Raw genomic sequence first — 23,609 nt, 5'->3', positions numbered from 1 at the left:
TATTACTAATACAGATAGTAAAGGAAAGCCACAACTGATTCTGCCTTTAGACATAATCAGAAACTTGATCCATGCCATTGGAAGTGGCATATTCTAAGGAACAAACCTGTGCCACAGCCATGGTGCCATCCAAGGACATGGGAGAGATTTTGAGCTATCTGGCCTCCATTATTTTCATTTGAAGAAATGGGTTCCAGATGATTGTGGGTGAATTCAGATCCAGGCCCAGATCTGAATCCAGACATTACCAGAAGAGATGTCTGATGGGAATTTTCAAGCACCAAACAGGGTGTTCCAAAATGTTGGAATTCTAGCCCAAAACATTGGAATTCAAGAAATTCTACAACTCACAGAGCACTTCCAGAAGTTCTAACATGGCTGATTAATAGTCACAGTCAACACAGTCAACCTGCAGAAAAATAGTAGTGGGTGGTAAATTTGCTACTGGTAACAAGAGCACAAAGGGGATCAAGCCTGGCCCTGCCTGTGTGCAGGAACTTGCAGTGTCTGGGCAGGAGAAGAGGGTCACCAGCCACTTGAAAACCAGTTGGAAATTATGTGAGCTACCAGTGGACTTAGTACATTTTGAAACACTCTGTCTGAAATCACATCTTTGGTTTGGTTAGTAAAAACCAAATAGTTGAGAAGAGAGGAGAATGTAGGATTTTTGTGAACAAATTCACATCTAGCTGTCAAAGGTGCAAATCAGGAAAAAAAAACCCAAAAGGTAAAGGCTGCTTTGACAGAGTGTTGAACTGTATGCTCAAGGTCACAGCAGAAATCAAGCAGGTGAGCCTGATTTCCAGATGCCCTCAAAGGCAGTGCAGGGTTACTCAGATGAGTGGATGATACTCAATCCTGTGTGCAATGCAAAGACTTTGACTTGCTGCCATGGCTCTGGAGTTGTGTGTCAGAGAGAAGAGGAAAGGGAATGGGTAATCAGGGAATCCAGCAAAGTGGCATTTGGTGAAGATAGGACAGGAAGGGAGATACAGTGTGAGGAACAACTGGCTGCAAATACAAGTGGAGAGAGGAGGTGGGGATCAGCTGGGAGCAGTTTTCCTTTGAAAAGGCTTTTAATCTTGCAATTTATTCCCACAGTGTTTTATAAAGGCGAACACAGAAAGCCTTCACTGTAGCTGCCTTAACTGAAAAGCCTGTCGTTGGATTCTTGTTTGCAAGACAAAGTTTAGCATAGAAATGCAAGCCTGTGCAAAATCTGACACTTAAACATGATGTTTAATCATCCTTTGTGATTTCAATTTTCTTCGTTAACACAGGCACCGCTCTGTCAACGCGTACACAGCTGGTCGGAAATTTGTAATAATATGTATGAGTCTTTTAAAATAAATTAGTTAGTACAGAAATTCACACAGGACCAAGGGTTGCAGTCCCTATTACTTTTTTTTTTCCTTTTCTCCAAACAATTCTAGTGCTTAGGGGCACTTGTCAGGGACCATTCTTCTGGACACTGTACAAACTCTGAACAAAATGGCAAACTGTACACTAAAGACCTTACAATCTAAGCATGAGAAAGAAGATAATAAATGGCTACAAGCAGATAGGAGTGCAGAAGCAAATGTTTCTCTAAATGTCCTCAGTGAAGCTGTTAGTATGTTAAATGGAGCATATATAAGACATGGAGGGTTTTTTTTTCTAAATTACTATGTTTTTTATAGAACAAAATAGCAATATTCCACCCTTAATGCAAAGGTGAAACTGTATTTACAGAGGTTAGATTCCTTCCAGGAACAAGGCAACATTTTTCATAGCTTAATTCTAGCTTAATTCTAGCCCCACTTTTTTACAAGTGCTTCTAATGGAAATGGTCCATGAGCCTTATCCTTTCTTCGAATCTGCTGATGGGTTTGCTAAACAGCAAAAGGCAACTGCAGTGCACCATGCACTTTAGTGCATGATAAAATATTTCATGAGGCAAAGGGATCAGTCTTACATATAAGAAAAGGCATTGTGCTGGTTGAGTGAGTTTGCATCTGATTTAAAATTGACGTGTTCTTAGTGAACAACAGGATCACAACCTGCTCTGGGTTTCCCTGACTAAAGATAACACTCAAGCCAAGAGAAGTTTATCTTTACTGATTAGTAAATTGTATACTTGGAAAATTCTAGAAATTCTTAGTAATTGTACACCTCTAATTTGCTATTGCATTTTTTCAAATGACCCACTGTGCCTAGAGAAATAAATTATTAAAGACAAACCCCTTTATTCTTAAGTCAAATAATTCAACAGCAAGATTTTAGATTACCTTTGATTTTGGCATTATATTTACAAGCCTTGGAATCCTACTCTATGATTATATCAGAATTCCTCTTCAGTTGTTCCACTTGAAATTACATCTCCCATTTTCTCCAAGTAACTACTATAAATTAAAAGCAGCTCTTCAGAGATGAAATTTACTGAAGCTCCAAATCATGGTAATTAAACTTCTACACCACAACACACTACCATGTGTTTCCAGATATTATTTTATAGAAATCAAAGGCAGGCTTTTTCCTGTCATTTTTTCCAATATTTTTAAAGGAAGATATATATGAAAAGAAGTATAGTTGGGTGGGAAAGGCTTTTCACTCCACAAGAATTCTGGGATCCAAAAATTTTTCCTATTCCACATAAGGAAGAAATTGAACTCTTTCGAAATTTTCCATGAAGAAAGCCACAGAGAGACCACCCCAGGATAGCTAATAAAGTCGTTGTTAGGACATTTACTTGGGAAATGGGAGACTTAGGGTCAAACTCTTGCCTGACAGATGAGGGGCATTGACCTGAATATTCCTTTTCCTAATGAAACACCCTAATTACAAGACATTGGAGTATAGTGATACAAGGTTTGCTGTCTGGTTCTGTCTTTTTCATTTAGACCAGAAGTTTGAGCTTGGACCAGAAACATCATGCTAAGTAAAATTTTGTCAAAACTGATAATGTTTCTGAAAAAGCTTTGCTTGTAAGAAATTGGCATTTTCCAATGAAACACAGCTGTCCCTGATCAGTTTTTATTGTACGTTGTAAGCCAGAGGTTTTATGGCCAAGATCTATGGATTACTGCATTATTCACAAGTGGTAAAGCCATGCATAAATTAGGCCTCTAATTCCAATTAAGTGCTAATTCTGTGTATCCTATGAGTTATGTCCTGGACTATAGTACATCCTAAGACAGCTGCCAGTAATGCAAACAGGAACAAAGGTAACTTAAGACATATTCTCTCAACAATGTTCTGGTGAAATAGTACATGTATAACTGGCCAGACTCTGTGTTCTTAGATTTAATACTCCTGATTAAACCTGGATTGAAATGACTAGAAATAAGTTTGTGAACAGAAATAGATTTCTTTTAACGTCCTTTAAGATAATGCAAGAAAGTAATAACAATAGTGGAAGGGTTTTTCTTCAAAGGCTCCCATTTTATCAACTTTGTGTTTCTCTGGGTCTTCAAAGTCCTTCCCATTTTAACCTAAAACCTAAGGACCACCTTTCATCCAGTGCAGGATGAGACATATCCCCTTTTCAAGGGATGGGGCTGAGGAAGTAGACTTCACCATGGGATACTGCTCAGCTACTTTAATGCTGGGGAGACCAGCTGGATGTCAATGTGGTGCAGTTTTCAGCACTACTTCCCACTTCTCACCTCTCCAACCAATGTCCTTTGCTGGCAGCATTCCACAAAACTATTACTGCATGTCTTTTACCACAGTCTTCACTGAGATTTTCACTAGAACTAATCACTTATTTAAAAAAAAGTTAAACAGAAGCTGCTCAGGCTATTTTACAGCAGATACTACACTTGATTGATAGGGTTAAAATTAGGGAGAAGTGTGTCACAGCCTCAACTCTGAACTTTGTCTCTTAATTTTTTAGTGAGTGAACTATTGTGTCATTTTGAATGAAACTTAAGCACACTGAAAATGAGGTTTAATACAAATACAGATGAATAAACTGTAAAAGGCAATGCTCAGTTTGTGTTTATACATTTGTGTTTACTCAGAGCAGACTCGCTTTTTGCAGATAGCCCTTTGTTTAAAATGTCTTTTTCCACTATAATCTATTTAAAGATGAGTTTGATGACACAAAACTGCAGACATGACAACACACTAAATATTTGTATGCTCTTTTGCATTTTTAAGGTTTCCTCCAAACTACAGCTGATGAGTTTTGCTATTACTATGCAAGAAAAGATGGTGGTGTGTGCTTTCCAGATTTTCCAAGAAAACAAGTGCGAGGGCCAGCTTCTAACTCCCTGGACCACATGGAAGAATACGACAAAGAGGAAGAGATCAGCAGGTTCATAAAGATAAATGCTGTTTAATGCTGAAAAAACCCCCCTAGCAAAGCCTGTGGTTTTCACAGTGAAACAGCTCCGTGTGTGCTTATGCTGAGCAGCTGTGTTTTCCAGATGTGACTTTCTTTTGCTGCTGCTAGTGCACGTCAAAAGAGAAAGTTACACGAGCTTCAGCACTACAGTACCATTTGATGTTTGCCTTGCTGAAAAGGTGTTAGAATCCTGCTCTGATCCACCCTGTGGATCTTGGTTATTGTCCAGACCATGGATCATTCATAGTTCTGGGAAGTAATCTGTACCTAAATTTAATATTACTAAAAAACAATAATAAGGTTATTAGTAAATTTATATCATTATCTTCAATTTATTTCATTTGTGGAGGGTTTTTTTGTGAAAGTAATTAAATTAGATTATTCCATCATAAGTCATTATTTTAAAATAGATATCAGAATCCAAATTTTATCCAAGAGATGAAATTTACTCTGTTTGTTTTACAGTAGAAATTCTGTATTTCTAAATTATTCTCTTCTTTCGCCAACTTGCTCTACATTTTGGATCTAAGTTTATTTAATGTTCTCTTTTTTGTATGCAGACCAAATTTTCCTCAAGTGAAGTTAAAGCTGATTTTCTGTATTATGTGCTTGCATACATTCAAGGGAATAATTTATACACATTAATATATTAAAAATGTGTTATTATAAACCTGTTTTTAATATTATTGCACAACAATAATTTTATCTTTTAGGGACACTGTTGTGTCATGGTTACAAGAAAGAAGAAATGTCTTACTATTTCTTTAAATTTCTTTAGAAAACACAAGCACAACTGCTTCTGTATTCAGGAGGTTGTGAGTGGACTAAGGCAGCCTGTTGGAGCAGTACATTGTGGGGATGGATCCCATCGCCTCTTTATTCTTGAGAAAGAAGGATACGTGAAGATCTTCACTCCCGAAGGAGACATACTCAAGGAACCTTTTTTGGATATACACAAGCTTGTTCAAAGTGGAATAAAGGTTGGATTTTATACTTACCTCTACCTTTTTATATTTTAGCATGTGTATGGGAGAAATGGGAAGAATATTTTTTAGGTATTAATTAAATTTAAATAACAAAAAAGAGTAAAGACAAGAGACACCACAGTTCTTTCTGGCAAAGAAGTGAAAACTCATAGTGGGAAGGGAAAACAGCATCTTGTAACTCTTATCAAACTATTTTCTTTCCCTTCATTTTTTTCCTCACTTTAAATTCAAATGAAACTATTCAGCACCAGCATTCCACAGCAATATCTTTGTATTTTCATTCTTTGGGCTCATTTCCAGCCCATTGAATTGAAATGAGTTTTCCTGTGGTGCCAGTGGGAGCAAGTTTGGCTTAGGGGCTCCCCTGCCCTCCAGGTGCTTGGTGCTGCCCGGGGAGCTGGACACAGGAGGGGGCCTGGGAATGCTCAGGGATGCCCTGGAAGGACCAGGAGTGCTCATTCCTTCTTGGCTCAACCCCAAATGTAGCCAAAGCTTCCCTGGGTGGGAGGCTGCTTTAAAACTGTGTGTGTTGGAGGGGCACAAAGAAGTGACTGACCCTCTAAATTCAGATATGAGGGTTGGTGGGATGAATAGCTTCCTTCCTGTCCACTGGGAACACTTTCATTGTTGGGTGTGTGAGGGTGGAATGGGCACTGATGGGAATATGTTGGAAGGTGGAGGTGAGAAATTACATCTAGTTATGGGGTAAGTACCAATGGAAAACTCTTAAATCTGTTGGAAGATACTTTATTCTGGAATGCTGGAATTCAAGTGTTGTTCCATGCTGATTTCTTGTCACAAGAAATCCATTACCATTCAGAGTGGTAATGCAAGTAAAATTCAGATATATGAAGAAGTTTTAAGTTGTAATCAGGTTATGCCTAGAACAGCCTGGACTATGTATCAAAAAGCCTTCATGGATGAAAGTTATATTGACACACTCTTGACAGAGGGATCTTAAATGATAATTGTGACAAACTAGGTCAATTTGAAATGCATAGCACATGTTAACTGATAATTTTGTTTCAGCTGTAAGGGCAAGGGGCCAATTAGGATAGACTTTTCTGACAGCAAATCTCAGAGGTTTTTAGTGTATATTGTAAAAGAGAGCTATGAAACATATTGCACCTTTTTCAGGAAAAAACTACTTTATATGATTATGCATTTTGCTGAATGCTTCCCCTTCTGCCCCGGAAGATAACCATTATGTTCAAGATACCCAAACAGAAGGGACTTATCAGAGGTGTTTTTGAACAGCCACCTAAGGCTGTTTCATATTTCTTAACCAAAAGTTCTGATCACTTGTACTTGTGGAAAACTGACAGTGAAATTTCCACAGAACCGTTATTGGTCCCAAAGCAATCTTTCTTGAGGAAACTTTTACAGCTGCAACTTAGAGACAAGGCTAAATGGAAAACTGATTTTCCATGCTTTTGAACAGGCACTAACCTGCTTGACATGACTCCCAACAGGTACCCTCAGGATCAGATACAACTTTCAGTTCTGTTTTAAATCCATGACCTGATCTTTTTAAAAAATCAACATGTAATGCTCTACACTGGATCTGTTTCAACTATAACATTTTGTGTAAATAATTTGATGTTTCTAAGCTAGAAAGTCTAATTTAATTCCCTGAGATAACAGCCCAGTGACTAAGGATAATTGTGTTGCAGTGTTTAATGCAGGCTGGCAAGAATGGAGGCTTTATGTACTTTGCAGCGAAGGAGCAAGGGAATGTGCCTAGGAGCAGGACTCCAGCTCTTAAACAGAAAGAGTAAAGAATTTGTGGAATGAGTACATTACATAAAATAATAAATAAATCAAAAACCCCAAACCCCTTATAACCTAAATTATAGTTTTAAAACAAGGGTTCTTAAACATTTTTACGTTTGCAGTCTAGTTCCTATAAGCATTGTCCATGGTTCCTTACCCACAAGGATGGGAGATCACTGTGGCAATGGCAGCGTTGTCACTACTTGACAGAGTATTTGGTTTTACTTACCTGTTACACACTTCAATACTAGAAATCAGTAATGGAGAATACTCTGTGGACAGATGATTTTCCAGCAGGCAGTGCAGAACAGTCAGCAGTTACAAAAACCTCAACAAACCACTATGTGAAACACTGCATCCACTTGCACAGTGCAAACATCATGGAATGTGTCCTCTGTGCTCACTTAGGAACCATGCATAGTGCCAGAATTTGGATGTACACACTTTGAAGAAAACAAAAACCACTCATCTGTTTTGCAGCCTCAGAGCAATAATAACAAGAAAAGGCAAACTGTTTTTTCCCCTATAAACAAGTGTAAAAATTTTCTCTCTTACACTCAAATATCTGAAAAGAGAAATACAAACAAATACTTAACTCCAGTGACAGTAAAAACAGCAAAAATACTTCTTCAGAATTTTAGAGACATATGTTGTACCCAGTAAATAATTAGAATAATGATAATGACAATGCCAATAATGCAGCTGTGATTGAATCAAAGGTTATATAAATTGATGCCTCTGAAAAGAATTTTGGACAGCTATCCCATTAAGATATTTATAATACCAATAGATGGAATAATATAGTGGTGGTTAATTTTGTCTTCTTTCTTAATGTCAAGAGGAAATTTAGTAGTGATAAAATCATTACATTGTCCTAAATTAGCAAATCTGTTCCAAAGAATCAACTTAAAACTATCCTGAAGCTGATATAACCAAGAAACTGAAGTGATATATTTCCTTCATAAAAATAATCCTGGAGGTTAGTTTTGATCTCACTAACATATTTCACTCATTACAGCACTGGCAGTCAGATAAGGAGAAAGACAATATACAAAAACAGAGAAAGAAAGATGATTGCATTGTATAATAATAAGTCATTCATGTTTCCCTTCTAAAAAGATGCCTTTTTGTTTCTCTAATGGATCTACTGGTCCCTGTGTTGATGAAATTCATTTGAAGCCCCTAACATTGCTCTGAGCACCTTTGCAGGGCTTCTTCATGCCCTAAGCCCATCAGTAGGATTGTCTGGGCTTGCTTCTTGTCCATCACTCCTGGGAAGGTCTGTGGATATAAATAGAAAGTAAGTGAGAAGAGTGGTACAACTCTTTGCCTAAGTTTTATTGGTCCATTGGCTTTTAATGTTCATTGAATTCACTGAGGTTCTCTGCTTGAAAACTGTTGCTGCAGTACAATTACTGACAGTTACATGATTTAATTTTAAGAAGTTCAAATTAAAAAGGAGCAGCAATAATTTTATCTGCTGCCAGTATCTCAGAAGGAATTAGCACAAGTGTGGAGAAGCATTTCATAACAGAGATAGATTTCATGAATGGGTGATAGTGACTTGTGCTTCTTTGTGGCCCTACTCAAGAGAACATTAGATGCAGGATTCCTGAAGATTTAAAAACAATTTTTAAAAAGCTTAAGAACCAATTTTTCTTTGCACGTCTCCTAATTTCTGCACAGTTAGCAGGAATGCTTTTTGGATCTCCTATTTTTTAACTTGCTTGTTGGAAGCCCTGAATGGATATTAATTAAGAATTTGTTAATTCAACATCTGTGGTCTTTTCCACTGCATTTTATGTCACCCTGGCTACATAAGTATTGCCAAGTGTGGACACTTGGCCAAGCCCCTCCTGTCACCTCCTCCCCTGCCTCAGGAATGTGGTGACAAGAAAAATCCGTGTACCTTGGTCTTGCCTCAAAGCTGAGCGAGGACATGAGTGAGACATGGACCTGTAACCCAAATCTAGGCCATGCACCTGGCTCAACTGTTTAGGAATATCTAGCCCAGTGTAGTGGAGAAAATACCAATTCCATCTCCTAATATATTAACATACCCATTAATATTGTGAACTGTCCTGAGTGTATACAGAAGAAAAGAATGAACCTTTTACCAAAAAAACCCCTCATAATACACCCAAACTAAAAGTCTGCTTTCCCTGTTTTGGTGATTTACTGCTCCATTATGTTGTGGAGAAGAGAGTTGTTAGTTTCAGAGCAACATTTTACAGTTCTTCCTTCAAAGTTATGTAGCAAAGACAAATTTTTAATGAAAATATTAGAACCCATTTTTTCTCTGTCTGATTTTCACTGCTGTTATTTTCTTTCTGTTTTAAACTATTAGCAAGTAGAAGAGAGGCAGAAAGTTGAAATGAGAAGCTATTGAACTAATAATGGTAACACTAAGTGGCATTTAAGGAGACCTTAATCAATTATCTAGAAAATTTAGATCTGATGCGTCTGAATCTCTTGTCAAAATTTAGGCAAAAAAATTAAAAGCTCCAAAAGTATCTCATAATGCTCAGCAGGGGAAAAAAAAGTGTCAAAACATTCCAAACACTTGGATTTAATGATTTCCTGCTGTAACAATGAGCTTTAACAATGCTGATTATGCTGTTATTACAAGATCAGTCCAGTCACCTGGTGCTCAAGATTGTATCTAACTTACAGAAAAATGGTCAATGCTGTAGCAGTTCTCCAACTTTTCATGCTCCAGTGACTGTATTTTATCTTATTAACTGTATTATTTCCTAAGATTTGGAAACCTTTAGGTTAGCAGCAATCACTATAAAATGTAGCACAACCTATTACATCAATTTTCACTTACTTTCTTCTCTCCTGAGCCCAAAAACCTGTATTGGTCTAAAATATATTGGTTTAAAATATATTGTTCAGAAGGGAAGGCATCAAGGTACAGTTTGGCAACTACAAAAAAATTAGGAACTTAGCACTTCTCTTGGGAAGTAAATGCTATAATCACCTTTCAGGATACTTTCTGAAAAGCTAAGTAGCTCTAGGGCTGCAACTGTTTGTCCTTAAATCATTTTTGTGGTCCTTCCCTATAATTATTCAACTTCCCCAAATCCTTTTAAAACTAAGGACCTCAGAACTGTACAAAGTAGCCAAGTTTACATCTTACTGCTGCCAATGGTAAAATCAAGTCCCTGTAGTTAGAAGGTCGTTTTCTACTTATAAATCCACTGACTGAACGACTCTTTAGGTACAGAATTGCAGCAGGGCTTCATGTTCAGTTGCTTGTCATCTCTGATCCTTAGGTTATTTTCAGTTTATTGCTTTTTGGGTTTGTTTTCTTTTTTTTTTTTTTCTTTCTGATTGTGACAAAGCTCTGGTGCAGCTCTGGTGTGTATCTGCTGGCTACAGGGTCATAAATTGCTCAGCCAGCAAGAACGGCTGCACTCTGCTGCACTTTGCCTCACACAGTGCTGAGAGTAGAAACCCCTGCAAAATGGGTGTCCTTAAATTTGCCATTGTGCAGTTACCACTTGCACTTGTGTAGAGATTCAGTTGTTTTTTTGGGGTTTTTTTAGCCAGTAATAAAATATTTCTCATGTATCTCATGGGAATATCATGATAAAGGGCAAAGTCTCTGAGGAAGGAAAGGGCATGGCAGGAGAGGGAAGGAAAAAGGGACAGAAAATTTCAGTTAAGTGGTATAGAGATCACCATTGAGTTAAACTCTACCTCTGTCACCTACCTTAGACAGAGGTATCTGATCTAAGACTATGGTTTTACTTGTCAGAAACAAACAGAAACTTCCCCTAAATATTAAGCTATAGTCACTTTCTTAGTTCATCTTGCTTTCAAACTAATATCAGTAAGACTACTTTATGTGAGGTTTTTTTAATTCCCAAAGTTTTTAAAATGCTATATTCCTACTTAATTCCTTACAAATATTATAACAGTCAGTTCTCTTTGCAGGAAAAAAAAAATCCACAGAAATATCTGACAATTATTTTAAGTGTATGCTCATCAAATTTCCCAGTAATAGCCTTTAGATGAGTTAAAAGTTAGATATGTCTCTTACTGTGTGTTTTGGTAGTTTTTTAATCAGAGCACGAGTGCTTTCAGTCCTGCAGAATCTTATTAATGAGTGATCCAGTGATTCAGGTAGGAAATTCCTGTGATGCCATGAAGACTGCTGTGGAACACAGCAATTCATATGTTCAGTATAAGAATATGGGAGTAGACTGTCAGGCATTAAACATGTTTACTGTGCTGCTCTGAGCCAATTATTCCAGAGTTTCTCAGGATCAAATAAGCATCTGGTCACCACAGGAATCTTTTTTCTGGAATGCGTGATTAGTAGTGGAACATCTACTGTGCCTTCATGGTTGTGTCAAGATATTGGAACAGACTGCCCAGGGAAGTGGTGGAACCATCACCCCTGGAGGTGTTCAGAAGGCAGGTGGATGTGGCACTTGGGGACGTGGTTTAGTGGTGAGCATTGGAGGCTCTGGGTTAATGGTTGCACTTAATGATCATAGAGGTCTTTGCCAAAGTTAATGATTCCATGATTCTGTGACATTTAATCATATGAATATTATTACTCAGGTCATTCAACATATAATCAGATAATTTTTTCTTTGAACTGCCACTACCTCCAGCCCTGGAAAAGCCTGCTCCAAGAAGTTATAAGAGGTTGTGCTGTCTTTGCAGTGAGGAGTGGCTACAAAATCTACAGTAAGCCAGGGATAAAATCTATTTAAAACTTCATGTGGGAATCAGATTGTTTGTGTTATTTGCTGAATTGCTCAGTTCTGTCACTGATAAAACTTCTCACATATTCCTCTTGATTGGATGTGTACAGTTGTTCTTGCATCTTGCTGATGCACAGACAGATCTAAGTTAACACATACACTGTCCATTGATATCCACAGGATTTATATTACTGACAGAATAATTCACATAATTCATGCTAATCCTTCCATCCAAGTCCAGCAATTTCAATTTATTTCCCTCTGAAAATTTACATGGATGAGGCTGAAATCAATGAACATTTCTTGAACTTTTTGCCCTGACATCACAACAAGCTGTGCTTTCCTCCACAAAGCACAACTATCTTGTTGTGCTCCACAAAGGTTATTTGCTCTCCGCTCCCTTGAAAGCCAAACTTACAGTGGCTACTAAATTCATGACCAGTTGGTCCTGAAAGGGATTATTTTGAGGTATGGAGAGAAAGGGGAGCAGTGGAAGGTTGTATTTCTCTCTGGACACTGGAAGGACAACTGAGAGGTCCTATCTGAATTTCTTCCTTCTTCAACCCAATGGGCCTGCAATTCTTCAGAATTATTCAGAAACAGATTGTGAAAACTCTGGAAAGTAAATCCTCATTGTCCTACCAGACCAAGCTCTCAGCTCTATATAAAGAATGGGGATAGTCCTCTAAAATATCAATGTTGAGGCACAGAACATAAGTATGACATATATTCTATGATGAACAAAGATTTCATTTCCATTCCATTCTACAATTAATTGCACCAGTGCTGAGTGCAATCTCTATTTGCTGTCCTGCCCCTGTACTTCTAAGAGTAATGAAATGGTAAATCCATGTAAGACATGTGCATAGGCCCAGGCAGAGGGGCAAGGTGGATGAAATCACTGACATATAACAGTGATAATTTGGGGTATTTTGGGGTGTCCTGGAACTCTTTTCTCAGTGTATGAAAAGGGGGACTCTAGCATGTCTTTGGTGAGAAGCTGAAACACTACATTTCCTGTGTTGTTGCAAAAATGACAGACCTTGTATTTCTCCTGGAGACTGCAGAGGGAAGTGATGACAGGGAAGTGATGAAGACTATTTTTCAGCAGGACTTGCAGGTGAAGTGATGTCAGGTCCCAGGACATGGGGGTTTCTCACTCATCTGAGAGGTCAGAAGCACAGCAGTCAGACCTGTGGCACAACAGACATAATTTTTGAGGCCACACCTCACCTGTGACCTGCCCACTAGGCACCACAATTAATTGCTTTTAAATGTCTTGACATAACTGGAGCAGAAAACTCAGAAAAAAGTAATGGTTAAGGTGTGAAAATGGCCAAATGTGAAAAAATCAGGACGTTTTAAAGATAAACCACGTTGAATATAATTGTTTATAGTGACCTTAAACAGTAACAAAACAGACACAATATTCTGCATGAGAATTCAGCCTTCTTCATGAATAGGAAGATTTTTTTTTTCTTAATCAGTGGTAAGTTCTTTGTAATTTTCGAGAGGGCAGCATTGCTATTGTGAGGACTTAATATACTTTAGCTGTGTTCAGAATCTGTAAAATACTGCATTTTAACCAAATATTGCATAATGACAGTGAAATGTGCCTGAATTTCTCATTAAACATTTGCAGATTTTGGTTCTAATCCTAATAGGGACACAACAGGCCTTTGAAAGAGGTTGTATCTTAGCACCATATAGCTTTGTAAAAAATGAAGGTTTTTACCATCTAAAAAGCATGTGCCAAAAGCTTTTCGAGACCTCTATTTTTGTGTGAGAGCCTGCACTAGATAACCCTACTCGAGCTAGCAATTGTGGAACAGTGCAGTGGCTCTCAGGTTGTAAGCTGACCAGATGAAGAATTGCCAGTTTATTCTGAGGAAATTTGAATCAACAAAACGTAATTGTGTCTGTTGATTTTGGGTAGCGTGTCTCAGATTTGAGGAGCTGAGAGGGGAAAGAAGATAATACTTTATCATTTTACATGCACATGTGTAGATTTTAATGTTCTGTGTTTCCTTGAGAGGAATCCCATGGTGCCAATTAACCTAACTTATTCCAAAACAATTCTCTGTTTGGAAAGAATAATTTTCATTGTGGGTGTTCCATGAAATTGTATGCCTCATACCCTGTTATTACTGAGATGTGTGCAGTGCAATTGAGAATGCCAGTTTCTTTTCCATGCTCTGTATAGATTATAGCTGTATCCCACACACAGTGCTAGATAATCCCTACTTTAATTTTGTTATGTGTACAAATCCTTTTTGAACATTTAGCGGTTTAAAAAATGTAAAAATCCATCATCTTCTGAAACTACATTTGTTAAAACCAAAAGCTGAATTTAGAAGTGATCAAAACCAATGAATAACATGGCAATTATCTAATTAAAAGGAAATTATTGCTTTTGCTGAAATATAACAGGCAGATCATGATAGCCAACACAAAATGGCAAAGAAGGAATAAAGTTACGCAGAAAATTCCATGGTTTTTAGCCAACACAGTTTCAACCACATGTTTTTCTTTAATGGGAGGAGGTTTAACAGTCCACTTAGGCTCCAGGATTCATCATCCTTTTAAGCTCTTGGACACCCCAAAAACTGTAATGAGGTCCTAAGAATACTTCAGGGAATCCATGACACACTGGAGCTCTCGAAACCAGTCTGTGTCCTTGGGACTTCTTCTCTGTGCTTTCCTGTCCACCAGAGCTAGGATTTCCTTTTGTTACATCCCTTGTACTGTGCCACATGGAAAAAGGGTCCTGTGTTTGTCTTAAAAGAGGTGAAAAATTGAGTAACACATTTACTTTCATAGTTAATACAGCCCAACTGCTATTCCTATATATATTTCCCCCAGATGCCACAGAACAATTTTCTTTTATATCCTCTTACACACATTTTCTCACAAGCTCTTAAGTCTTATTCCTTAGACAGGATCAGCAAGTTGAGTTGAGGGAGGAACACTTCCTCCAAGGAGCACTGGTATATTATCATGTTTTCCACCCATTTTATCCCCTCTGCAGTAAAAGTTGGACAAATGATCTGCCCCTAATTAATGGTTTATATATAATTTTAGCTTTAAAAAGCAGTCAGAACTAATTTTTCCCATTACCAAAAACATAAAAAGCTCCAAAAGATGAAACCACTTAGTAGCTGACACTTATTTTTCTTCATTGTCAGTGTCTGCCTACATTCTCATATTGCTGGAATTTTTAAAGAAATTATTCCATAAATCTCAATAAAGTAATATTCTTGCTTAGATTTAATTTGGAAAATGGAATATACAATCTGTGGGAGAGAGGTCTGCAAAATACTCTCAACCATTTGTTTTTAATTTACAGCAGATACTTTTTAAAACCTTGATCTATCTTCACTGTCTTTGGACTGCAATCCCTACAGCTGAATTGCAACAACTTTAATTTATGTAATAATCATTATTTTTATGCTAACTGAATGCCTTGAAAAGGAATAAAAGAGGGAGTAAATCACCCAAAAACTTTTATATTTTGGGCATTCTTAAAAATTTGGTGAATCTCCCTCAGCTGGATTCTCAATCACTGTAACAGCCCAGAGACAACACACAAGTGGTAGTAGATACATGGATCTGAGTGAGCTGTCGTGTTTGAGAAGAGGTTTATTTAATATCAAACCACATAAGAAAAGTACTTACTTGAGTTCTTCCTTAAAGAAAATGCATACCATAACAAACTGGATGCTTAATTGTTAGTAATGAATGTAAAATGGTATTGTACACCTCACAGAGGCCTGGTTGAAGACGTGCCCAAGCACTATTGACTCTCTTTATCAAGTAGCACACCATGTTTAGGGCTGTTAAAACCCTGAGCACTTCAAAGATCTCATCAAATCAAAAGGATCTCAGATCAGAAGAGAGGTGATGTGCAACTTCCATTGCTGCTGTTGTCCTTCCCCATAATGGCCTTACAAGGTATGACAGGACAATATTATCAGGACAGGATTGCTCCAGTGACTTTTTGAGGGAAGGAGCAAGAAGTCACGGTGCTCTCATGTAACAAGCAGGTGTGTGCCTGGGTAAATAAGCCAGAAGATCAAATAAACCTCAACAAGCCACCTAGGAGATCACTCCAGTTTGCCCCTACAGTGACTTTCAGATCACAGCCCTGCCAAACCCAGGGGAGTTCCAAACATCATGTCCAAAGTCTGAAGCAGCAGACAAATCCAAAAGTAGGGAATATTAGGGAACTGCCTCACAGAAACCAGCCCCTGTGGGGTTTTACCCCTCTCCTAGTTCTCCCTAAGTGGGAAAAACCAAAACTATTTCACAGACAGGATCCATGTTTCTCCAAAGGCCCGTGGGGCTGGGAGAACCACAGGTACAATTGGACCAAAGCCTTTATTTACAATTGTTTGGTAAAGAAATGTGTAATGGATTACTTAATTTGAAAGTAATGTCATCCTTGAAGCAGAAACATTGAAACTGTGGTTTTTCTGTAGTTTAATGAGTCAGCATTTTGTAACTTGCAACATTTAACACTTCTTGTAGAGATACATTCTCCCTACAAATTATATTGTCTATTAAAAATTTTTGCTTTTAAATGAGTTTATTAAACTTTTACGGTACAAATAAAAAACCGAAAGGAACATAGTTCTATACAATCCATATAATTCTCTGTTTTGTATAAAATGCATATACATTTCATCAATGTGTATATATTTTATTTTACCATATGCATAAATATTTCAACTTCCAGAAGTAAGTATCCTAAGGAAAAAAAGGTAACAAATGACTAAGGGAAGTGAAACTAATTTGATCCTTACTAACCTAGTAACTTCTGAAATCACTTTATATGAATCGTCAAAAAAATTGCAAACAAAATGTATGAAAGAAAATTACTTTCAATGTGAGGAGAACTAAAATTATTTCTAATAGAGCCTGATAATTCCTTTATTCAATAAAACAAAAATGTACCTTCAACACCCCATGAATAATTTAGGTGGATTGAAACATCATGAACTACAATGCTTGGTACTGAATTTTATTTATTTGATTTCCTTAAGTGTTGTAGTTCATCAAGGTAGAAATTATAGATGATTTCAAAAAAGTGAAGAGAATGTCTTATGTATGTGTTAGATGTTCTAAATATGCAGCAAAGGGGAGGTTTTGGGGGAAAAAAAAAGGAGCTTCAGAACTGAAGCACTGGGTTTTGAAACAGTGTCTGCAACGTGCTGACTTGGTTAGCAAATGTGTATGGCCACTGAGCAGTAAGCAGTGATAAAGCAGAAAGTGCAGAGGCTATTGCTGTGCTATAGTATCACTCTGTCTGGAGTATTCAGAGGAGCTCCCAAGGCTGGACTGCACAAAACTTGCACTTCTTCCATTATGTTTCCTTGTTTTCTGTGTGAATTCTGCCCTTTTACAAGAAGGTAGAATAGTGTTTTCCTAATGCTGTCCTCAAGCACACAATTCTTCATTTGATCAAAATCTAGTGGAATTAGGATTTGTGTTCAACTGATTAAAGGTCTGGGTCCATGATACTTTGTTTCAATTCTAACTGTTTGAAACTTTATCGTCTTAATTTTGAGACTGAACATACACTGTGTTGTTCTAATTGCACTGGCTTTTTGCAAAGAACTTTGTACTGTATTCAGCCAAGTTACAGGGTTTCCAAGATCATGGTCTTGGCTCAGGATAAATGGAGCCAATGAGCTAAACAAATTCCTGCTTTCTTGGTTCTTATAGTACGAGAAAAATGGAAAGAGCAGGATACTTTTACTGCTTTGTACAAGTGAAACAATCCTGGAAACTGCAAAAATGTAAGTTAGCTGTGTTTATGTCAGAAAGACACACTATTTTAGAAATTATTTTTAGCTTTCTTTCGAAATGTGAACCATAAATTGTAACATTAATGAAGTAAACCTTTCTTGGAAAATTTAAGAAAAGTTTGATTTAAGATAATCAGTTTGGGATTTAAAATAATAAAGAAATTGAGACTAATACCAAATATTGTGCTCTCATAACATGTAATAGTAATAGCTCTGTGTTGAACGAGGATACACATGTCTATATTTGTTTCAACTTCTGTTATTAAGAATGCTTTTCTAATGAGATAGATTTTAAAACTGGGGTTGAAATAAATGAGTAATGGAAAAAAAAAAAGAGAAGGGACTCCTAATCAGGAAAACAGTGTACATTCTTTCAAAGTCATGTTTATAAGTTCAGAGAAGCAGTGGATCTAGTTCAAAGACAAACCATATTTCAATCTGCTTTTCAGAACTACCATATAGTTCACTCCTAAAGATTGTTTTCAGCTGAATCTTAGCACAACAACAACTGATTGCTTGAGATACATTACTGGGCATCATCATTGGCTTTCAGTTGTAAGGTATCACAATTTCTATGGAATACTGAGAGGGCAAATCTAGTCTTGATGCAGATCTTGAGCAAAATATATGAGTTGATTCAGGAAGTTAACATGGTTGAGCCACTAAATAAAAGCGACCATAATGTAATTAAGCTCAACATCCTCCCGTGGGAACCTACCATAAGGTAATAATATTAAAGTACTTTTCAAAAAAGGAAGATTTTTATATTGAGGAAGTTAGAAATAGCCTGAAGGGGAAAGTTAGGAAATTAAAATCCATAGAAGCAGCATGGAGGTTCTTTAAAAGTATCTTATTAGATTCAGGGAAAATATGTATATACTGGAACAATCAGGAATCAAGAAGGTGAGAAATATCACGAGGTACAAGGGAATGTTCAGGCCCCCAAAAAATAATAATCCTATAATAAAATGGAAATCCAACTCAAGTGGCACTAATAGAGCAGAATATAAATTCAGAACACCAGAGTAAGGGTTATATCCTGCCATTGTTTCACTGACAGAGTAAGTAGGAGTTTCCCATAAATATTCGTGGTAGAACGACATTCTGAGGTTTGAGAGGAAATTTAAAGGACAAATAGGGAAAAATACAGAGAATTTTTAAAGACATCATAATAGAAGAACTCCCTCAAGCTAAGTGATGATCTTTGGCAGAGGCTGCTTAGGGGGACCAATGGAGTATAAAAGGAAAAGATACAACTTTATTTCTTTCCATAAGAGAAACTGAGAAAAGAACATCCTATACTTGATGTTTAACATCTGCTGCTTCTCCACCTGTAGGATGAGAAGGGGGGGAAAAAAAAAGAGGGAGAAGAGAAATCATTGAAAGCACCAGCATAAATTACCCTGAATATAAGTACTCGAAAGCAACTGAAAATTAGAGTAGTTAAGGTAATGAAGCTGTGCTATTTGTTTTTACAAAATTTCATCTTTCAATCTGGCTTTTAAAGGGCTCTGAAGGTCATCCTGCAAAATACAGAGAAGGGAGAACAAAAAATCCCAGATGAAAAATTAGGAGAATTGTGAAATTAGGCCCAAAAAAGCGTCTTGTTTAAATGTGGATTTCTTGCCACAAACAGAATGCTGTCAAAGAATCTGTAAGATAATGAAGAGAAAGTAATTTATATCTCTAGAAGTTTTTATTTGGTGTTTCTGAAGAAAGTGGTATGAGGGATTGCTGCTCTTGCAATAAAAACACGAGCTGTTGTGGTTCTGACTCCACTCAGGCAAGAACTGCACTATAGCAATGCCTCTGGACATATCTCCAGTACACTTCTAAATTAGGAGTGAAAAACAAATAGAACAAATAAATAATCCATATCTTTAAAATAATTTTAAAATGTGTAATCTTGTATTGCTTCCAGAAAATCAGCTGTTACTTTGAAAAGTTCATAACTAAGTGTCTGAATTTGCTGGTGATACAAGATTGAGTGTGTTGGAAGGAAGTCTAGAGAAATTTTTTTAAATATAAGTAATGAAATGGCACAGTAATATATAACATAAAAGAATCTTTCAACACACAAAGAGCTCTCTGACCTTATTCTGTTCTGTCCTGGAAAAGAATATAAGAAGTGTCAGTGACAACTCCAAAAATCTAACCAACTATAAAAAGCAGTTATTGAGCAGTATCTAAAAGAGATATTTGGGTAATGAACACTGTCACTATTTAACTCAGCAGCATCCTCAGCAGTACAGCAAGATACAGTTGAACAAAATAATATTGAAAAGGGTTTTGACGGCATCTGAAAATATATTTAATTTGGAAAAAGCCTGTAGCTTTTCTGCTGCTATAATTTATTATCCAATTGCTTACAAAAAACACAGCAGTCATGTAGCTTTCCTGGTAGGGAACTGGGCCTACTGTCAATAAAACTGGGTGCAGGTAGGTCCTATGTCTGCTGGTGTGGTAGCCTATAGAACTATGACCTTTAATCTTTGCTTCAGATTCCTTGTCCAGAAATAACATAGTGCTAGTGCTTGTTTTCTGCATGGGACAGGACCAAGCATCTCAAGATTAGCTTCTATGTGAAACTTGAGGTATGCTGCAAAGCTTGGTGACTTGATAACTCATTTAGGCTACCAGACTCACATGTACAGGCTGGTTTGTGTCAGGGCTGGATGCAATAGAAAACATTTCCAACAGTAACTAGGAATTGTCAAGATATGCTTCTGGGGAAGCTTATAAAATTACAAAATATTGGACACAATATACAATAATACAATTAAATTCAGAGAGGCAGCTTCAAAGGCACATATAAAGTCAATGGTCCTTGCTCACAGAGACCTGCTGTGCTACTGCATGAAATTAAATATTGTTTGGTAAAAGGGACTCATTGCTCTATATAGATCAAGGACATTATCCAGGATATCTGAATTGAAGATTGTAGTCCCTGTCATGAATCAAGTGCAGAATTCCTCTCCTGATCTTTACAAAGGTTGTTTGGAATCCTTCTCAGGTAAAGACTAGAAATTCTAGTAAAAACAGAAAAAGAAAAGGAGAAAAAATCCCTAACAACATAACAAGTAGCTTGATAGGTTAAATCTTTAGATTAGGTGCCTGAACTGTTTGGGTTTTTTATATATATTGATTAGGGTTTTCCAACAATACCTGCCACAGAAATGTTTTGCCAAAAACCCTAGGCTGGCATATGAGTCACAGACTCTTGCCAAGGACAATTACATTGGGGATGTCATTCTCTAATGTCATTGTCACACCCAACTACCCCACTTGCAGAACAAGGTCCCAAAGCCTTCTATTCCCTGGGCTGAGCAAGCCCCACTCTGGTGGCCTCTCTGCAGAGGGCAAATGCTCCAGATCCCAGCCCCCTTCACACTGTGGTGTAATGACACCACTCTGGTGCTGAGGGGCTGTAGAACTCAGAACTGCAGGTGCAGCGTCCTCTCTGCAGCCTCCTGAGTGCAGGGAGAAGGGGTTTCTCTGCTGCCTGTGCTCTTGTTAAGTAGCCCAGCCTGCTGCTGGTTTTCTCTGCTGCCAGGGCTCTCTGCTGGCTCACGTTCAATTCTCTGTCTGCCGAGACCCCACACTCCTTTCAGCAGAGCTGTCCCCAGCCAGTCAGTTCCCTGCCTGCATTGTTGCAAATGTAATGGGATTTGGAAAAGAAAAAGTCTGCAGGGATCTCTATCTGTAGCTCTGATTCATTCCTTCTGGCTGGGCTATCCAGTCAGAGGTAGTTCTTCCCCAGCACAACGAAGATCAAGGTTTCTGTTTAAAAACTAGAATCCAGAGATAGCCTCCCCGAGATATCTTTCTTATCCTCCACTCTCTCTTCCCACCACAAAACCCATCAAGCTGCTTTAAACACTGTAAAGTTTAGAACTTCATATCAGGCTGGCTCCTCTCTGTCTTAAGAATTACTTTAATTCCTCAAACAGCAGTATTCAAATGAAATTTGCCAAAAGCATGGATGTGCATCAGAGTTCAGAAGTAACAGATGCTGTGATGTTGCTGACTTAATGGCAGTGAACTGCAAATATACACAGAAGGGTGTGAAAGAAGCCTCACCACTCACACTATTCCCACTGAAGACTGTCCTTTAAGGGGTTGATTTTCAGAACTCTTAATCACTGCTGTAACCAGATACTTAGACTTGAATATTTATTATATACGTACGGCATTAAATACTTATTGTGATTTATAGCTTGGGTTAGGATGTTATTTTTAAATAAGCCATGTAAAGTACCTTCAGTCCTGTCCATTCACACACGCATGAGGCAGACTCCAAAATCATGAAATTGGCTTAAAAGCCACGTGCTTAAAGAGTTCATTTGAAAACAGGGGGAGTGGAAATTCACTGCCTCCTTACTTTTTAGTTTGATTTGTGTTCTCAGACTTCTTCCTGCAATCAAGAAGTCTGAAGGTTTCAAATTAAAAAGCTGAAAACCTACTTGCAGTGCTTTATTCAACTAATTTCAGCTTTCAATACACCTCTTATGCTCGCAAAGCTTCTAATTTAATTGCAAGCGTTGGCTACACGACATACTAAGATGTGTGCACACAGCTATGTAGCCGAAAATTCCACAACATAATGAAATATTAGTTGTAATTAACAAGAGACTGGATTGCTGAGGTTCTGTGGCATGCCTGCAAATGTTTGAGCCCACATTCCTTCCATACAGCCAGCTCTGTCGAGGCTCATAAGTCCCTCATGCAGGGAGACTGTGGGAAGAGCCCATATGGGCAGGGAGCAGGGGAACCTGCTGGTGTTCTGGAGAATATCTGCTCTCTTTCAATCTTCAGAGCAGAAAGGGCAATTTTCATATTAGACTTATTACATTTGGTGTGTCCCTGGGAGATTTTCCTCTATCAGTTCCAAGAACAATTGCAAGGAAATATTTCTGAGTTTATGAATTTGTAGAGGAAGTGAATTTACCACTTTGAAATATGTTTAAGCAGTTACATTTTTATTCCTCAGATACAGCAAACTGTGTGTAGCCTGCCATTATTTCAGAAGTTACTGTTCTTTTTCTCCTAAGGGAATATGGTTTCTGTAGCTTTAGTGAGGCTCTACTAATTATTACATACCTCATATTTCTAAAGAAGAAATTATGTTTATGCAAGCTATTTTTCTTTCAGGAATTGTTCCATTCAGTACTTAGGTATAGATTGCAAATGTGTGAATTTCCTATTCCTTTCTGGGGGGAAGAGAGGGTAATAGAAAATGTTGGCATTAATGAAGGAATAATATATCAGTGTATTACAATATTCTGACAACTCTAGTAATTTTTTCTACCTTGAGTTTGAATAACTGTCGCATTTAGCTAATGTCCATTCAAATGCAAAAGTGTAAATAATGACATAATTTAAAACAGATGCCCAAGTCTTCCAACAGCAACAACAAAATCAGGAATAATTAATAAAATTTACTTAAATTTCAAGTTTATATTAAGTAATGCAATGGACCATTTGAAAATGCTGTCAGGGGTCTTTGGATTAAATGGGTCCACATCATTTGTGTACTGTGTATCTTTGAAATATGACTTGAAAGATATAATCCCAGTTGATAATTCCATTACAAATTAACTCAACTGGCAGATATTTGTCTAAGGACAAGGATGCTGATGAGACAGTCATGCTGAAGCAACAAAAAATGAGTCCATGACTCCTCTAAAACTTTTTTTTAAGTTTGATTCCAAGAAGCCATTGCAGACCAACTGTGATAAATGTGCATTTGTCACATGGAAGGGAAAATTGTTTCCTACATAAACCAATTATGATGATGGTTATTTCTTTTAGGAGAGAGCCACACCAAAGAGCATGGTTCTTTTCTTCATGTGAGCCCCAAGACTCAGGACTGAAACTTTGGTTCTTACAGACAATCACATTTTTGACAAATTGCTACTGCTGTACTCCTATCATTCCTGGACTGTTTGGGGTTTGGTTTTGTTTTGTTTCAAACAAGTTACAAAGATGGCTTAAC

General features: G+C 37.5%; 1 protein-coding gene across 1 annotated transcript in view; it reads left to right on the top strand.

Annotated features, from left to right (window-relative positions):
- Positions 1-23,609, top strand: part of HHIP (hedgehog interacting protein) — a 74,883-nt gene that overhangs the window by 10,853 nt on the left and 40,421 nt on the right. The window contains exons 3-4 of the mRNA XM_036382523.2: positions 4,141-4,297; positions 5,106-5,307. Of these exons, the coding sequence (XP_036238416.1) occupies positions 4,141-4,297; positions 5,106-5,307 (359 nt within the window). The remainder of the gene's footprint in view (positions 1-4,140; positions 4,298-5,105; positions 5,308-23,609) is intronic.

This window comes from Molothrus ater, chromosome 4 (assembly GCF_012460135.2).
Source record: "Molothrus ater isolate BHLD 08-10-18 breed brown headed cowbird chromosome 4, BPBGC_Mater_1.1, whole genome shotgun sequence".
NCBI classification, from domain to species: Eukaryota; Metazoa; Chordata; class Aves; order Passeriformes; family Icteridae; genus Molothrus; species Molothrus ater.
Note: the sequence above shows the minus strand (reverse complement) of the source record. Positions and strands in the feature narration are given on the sequence as shown.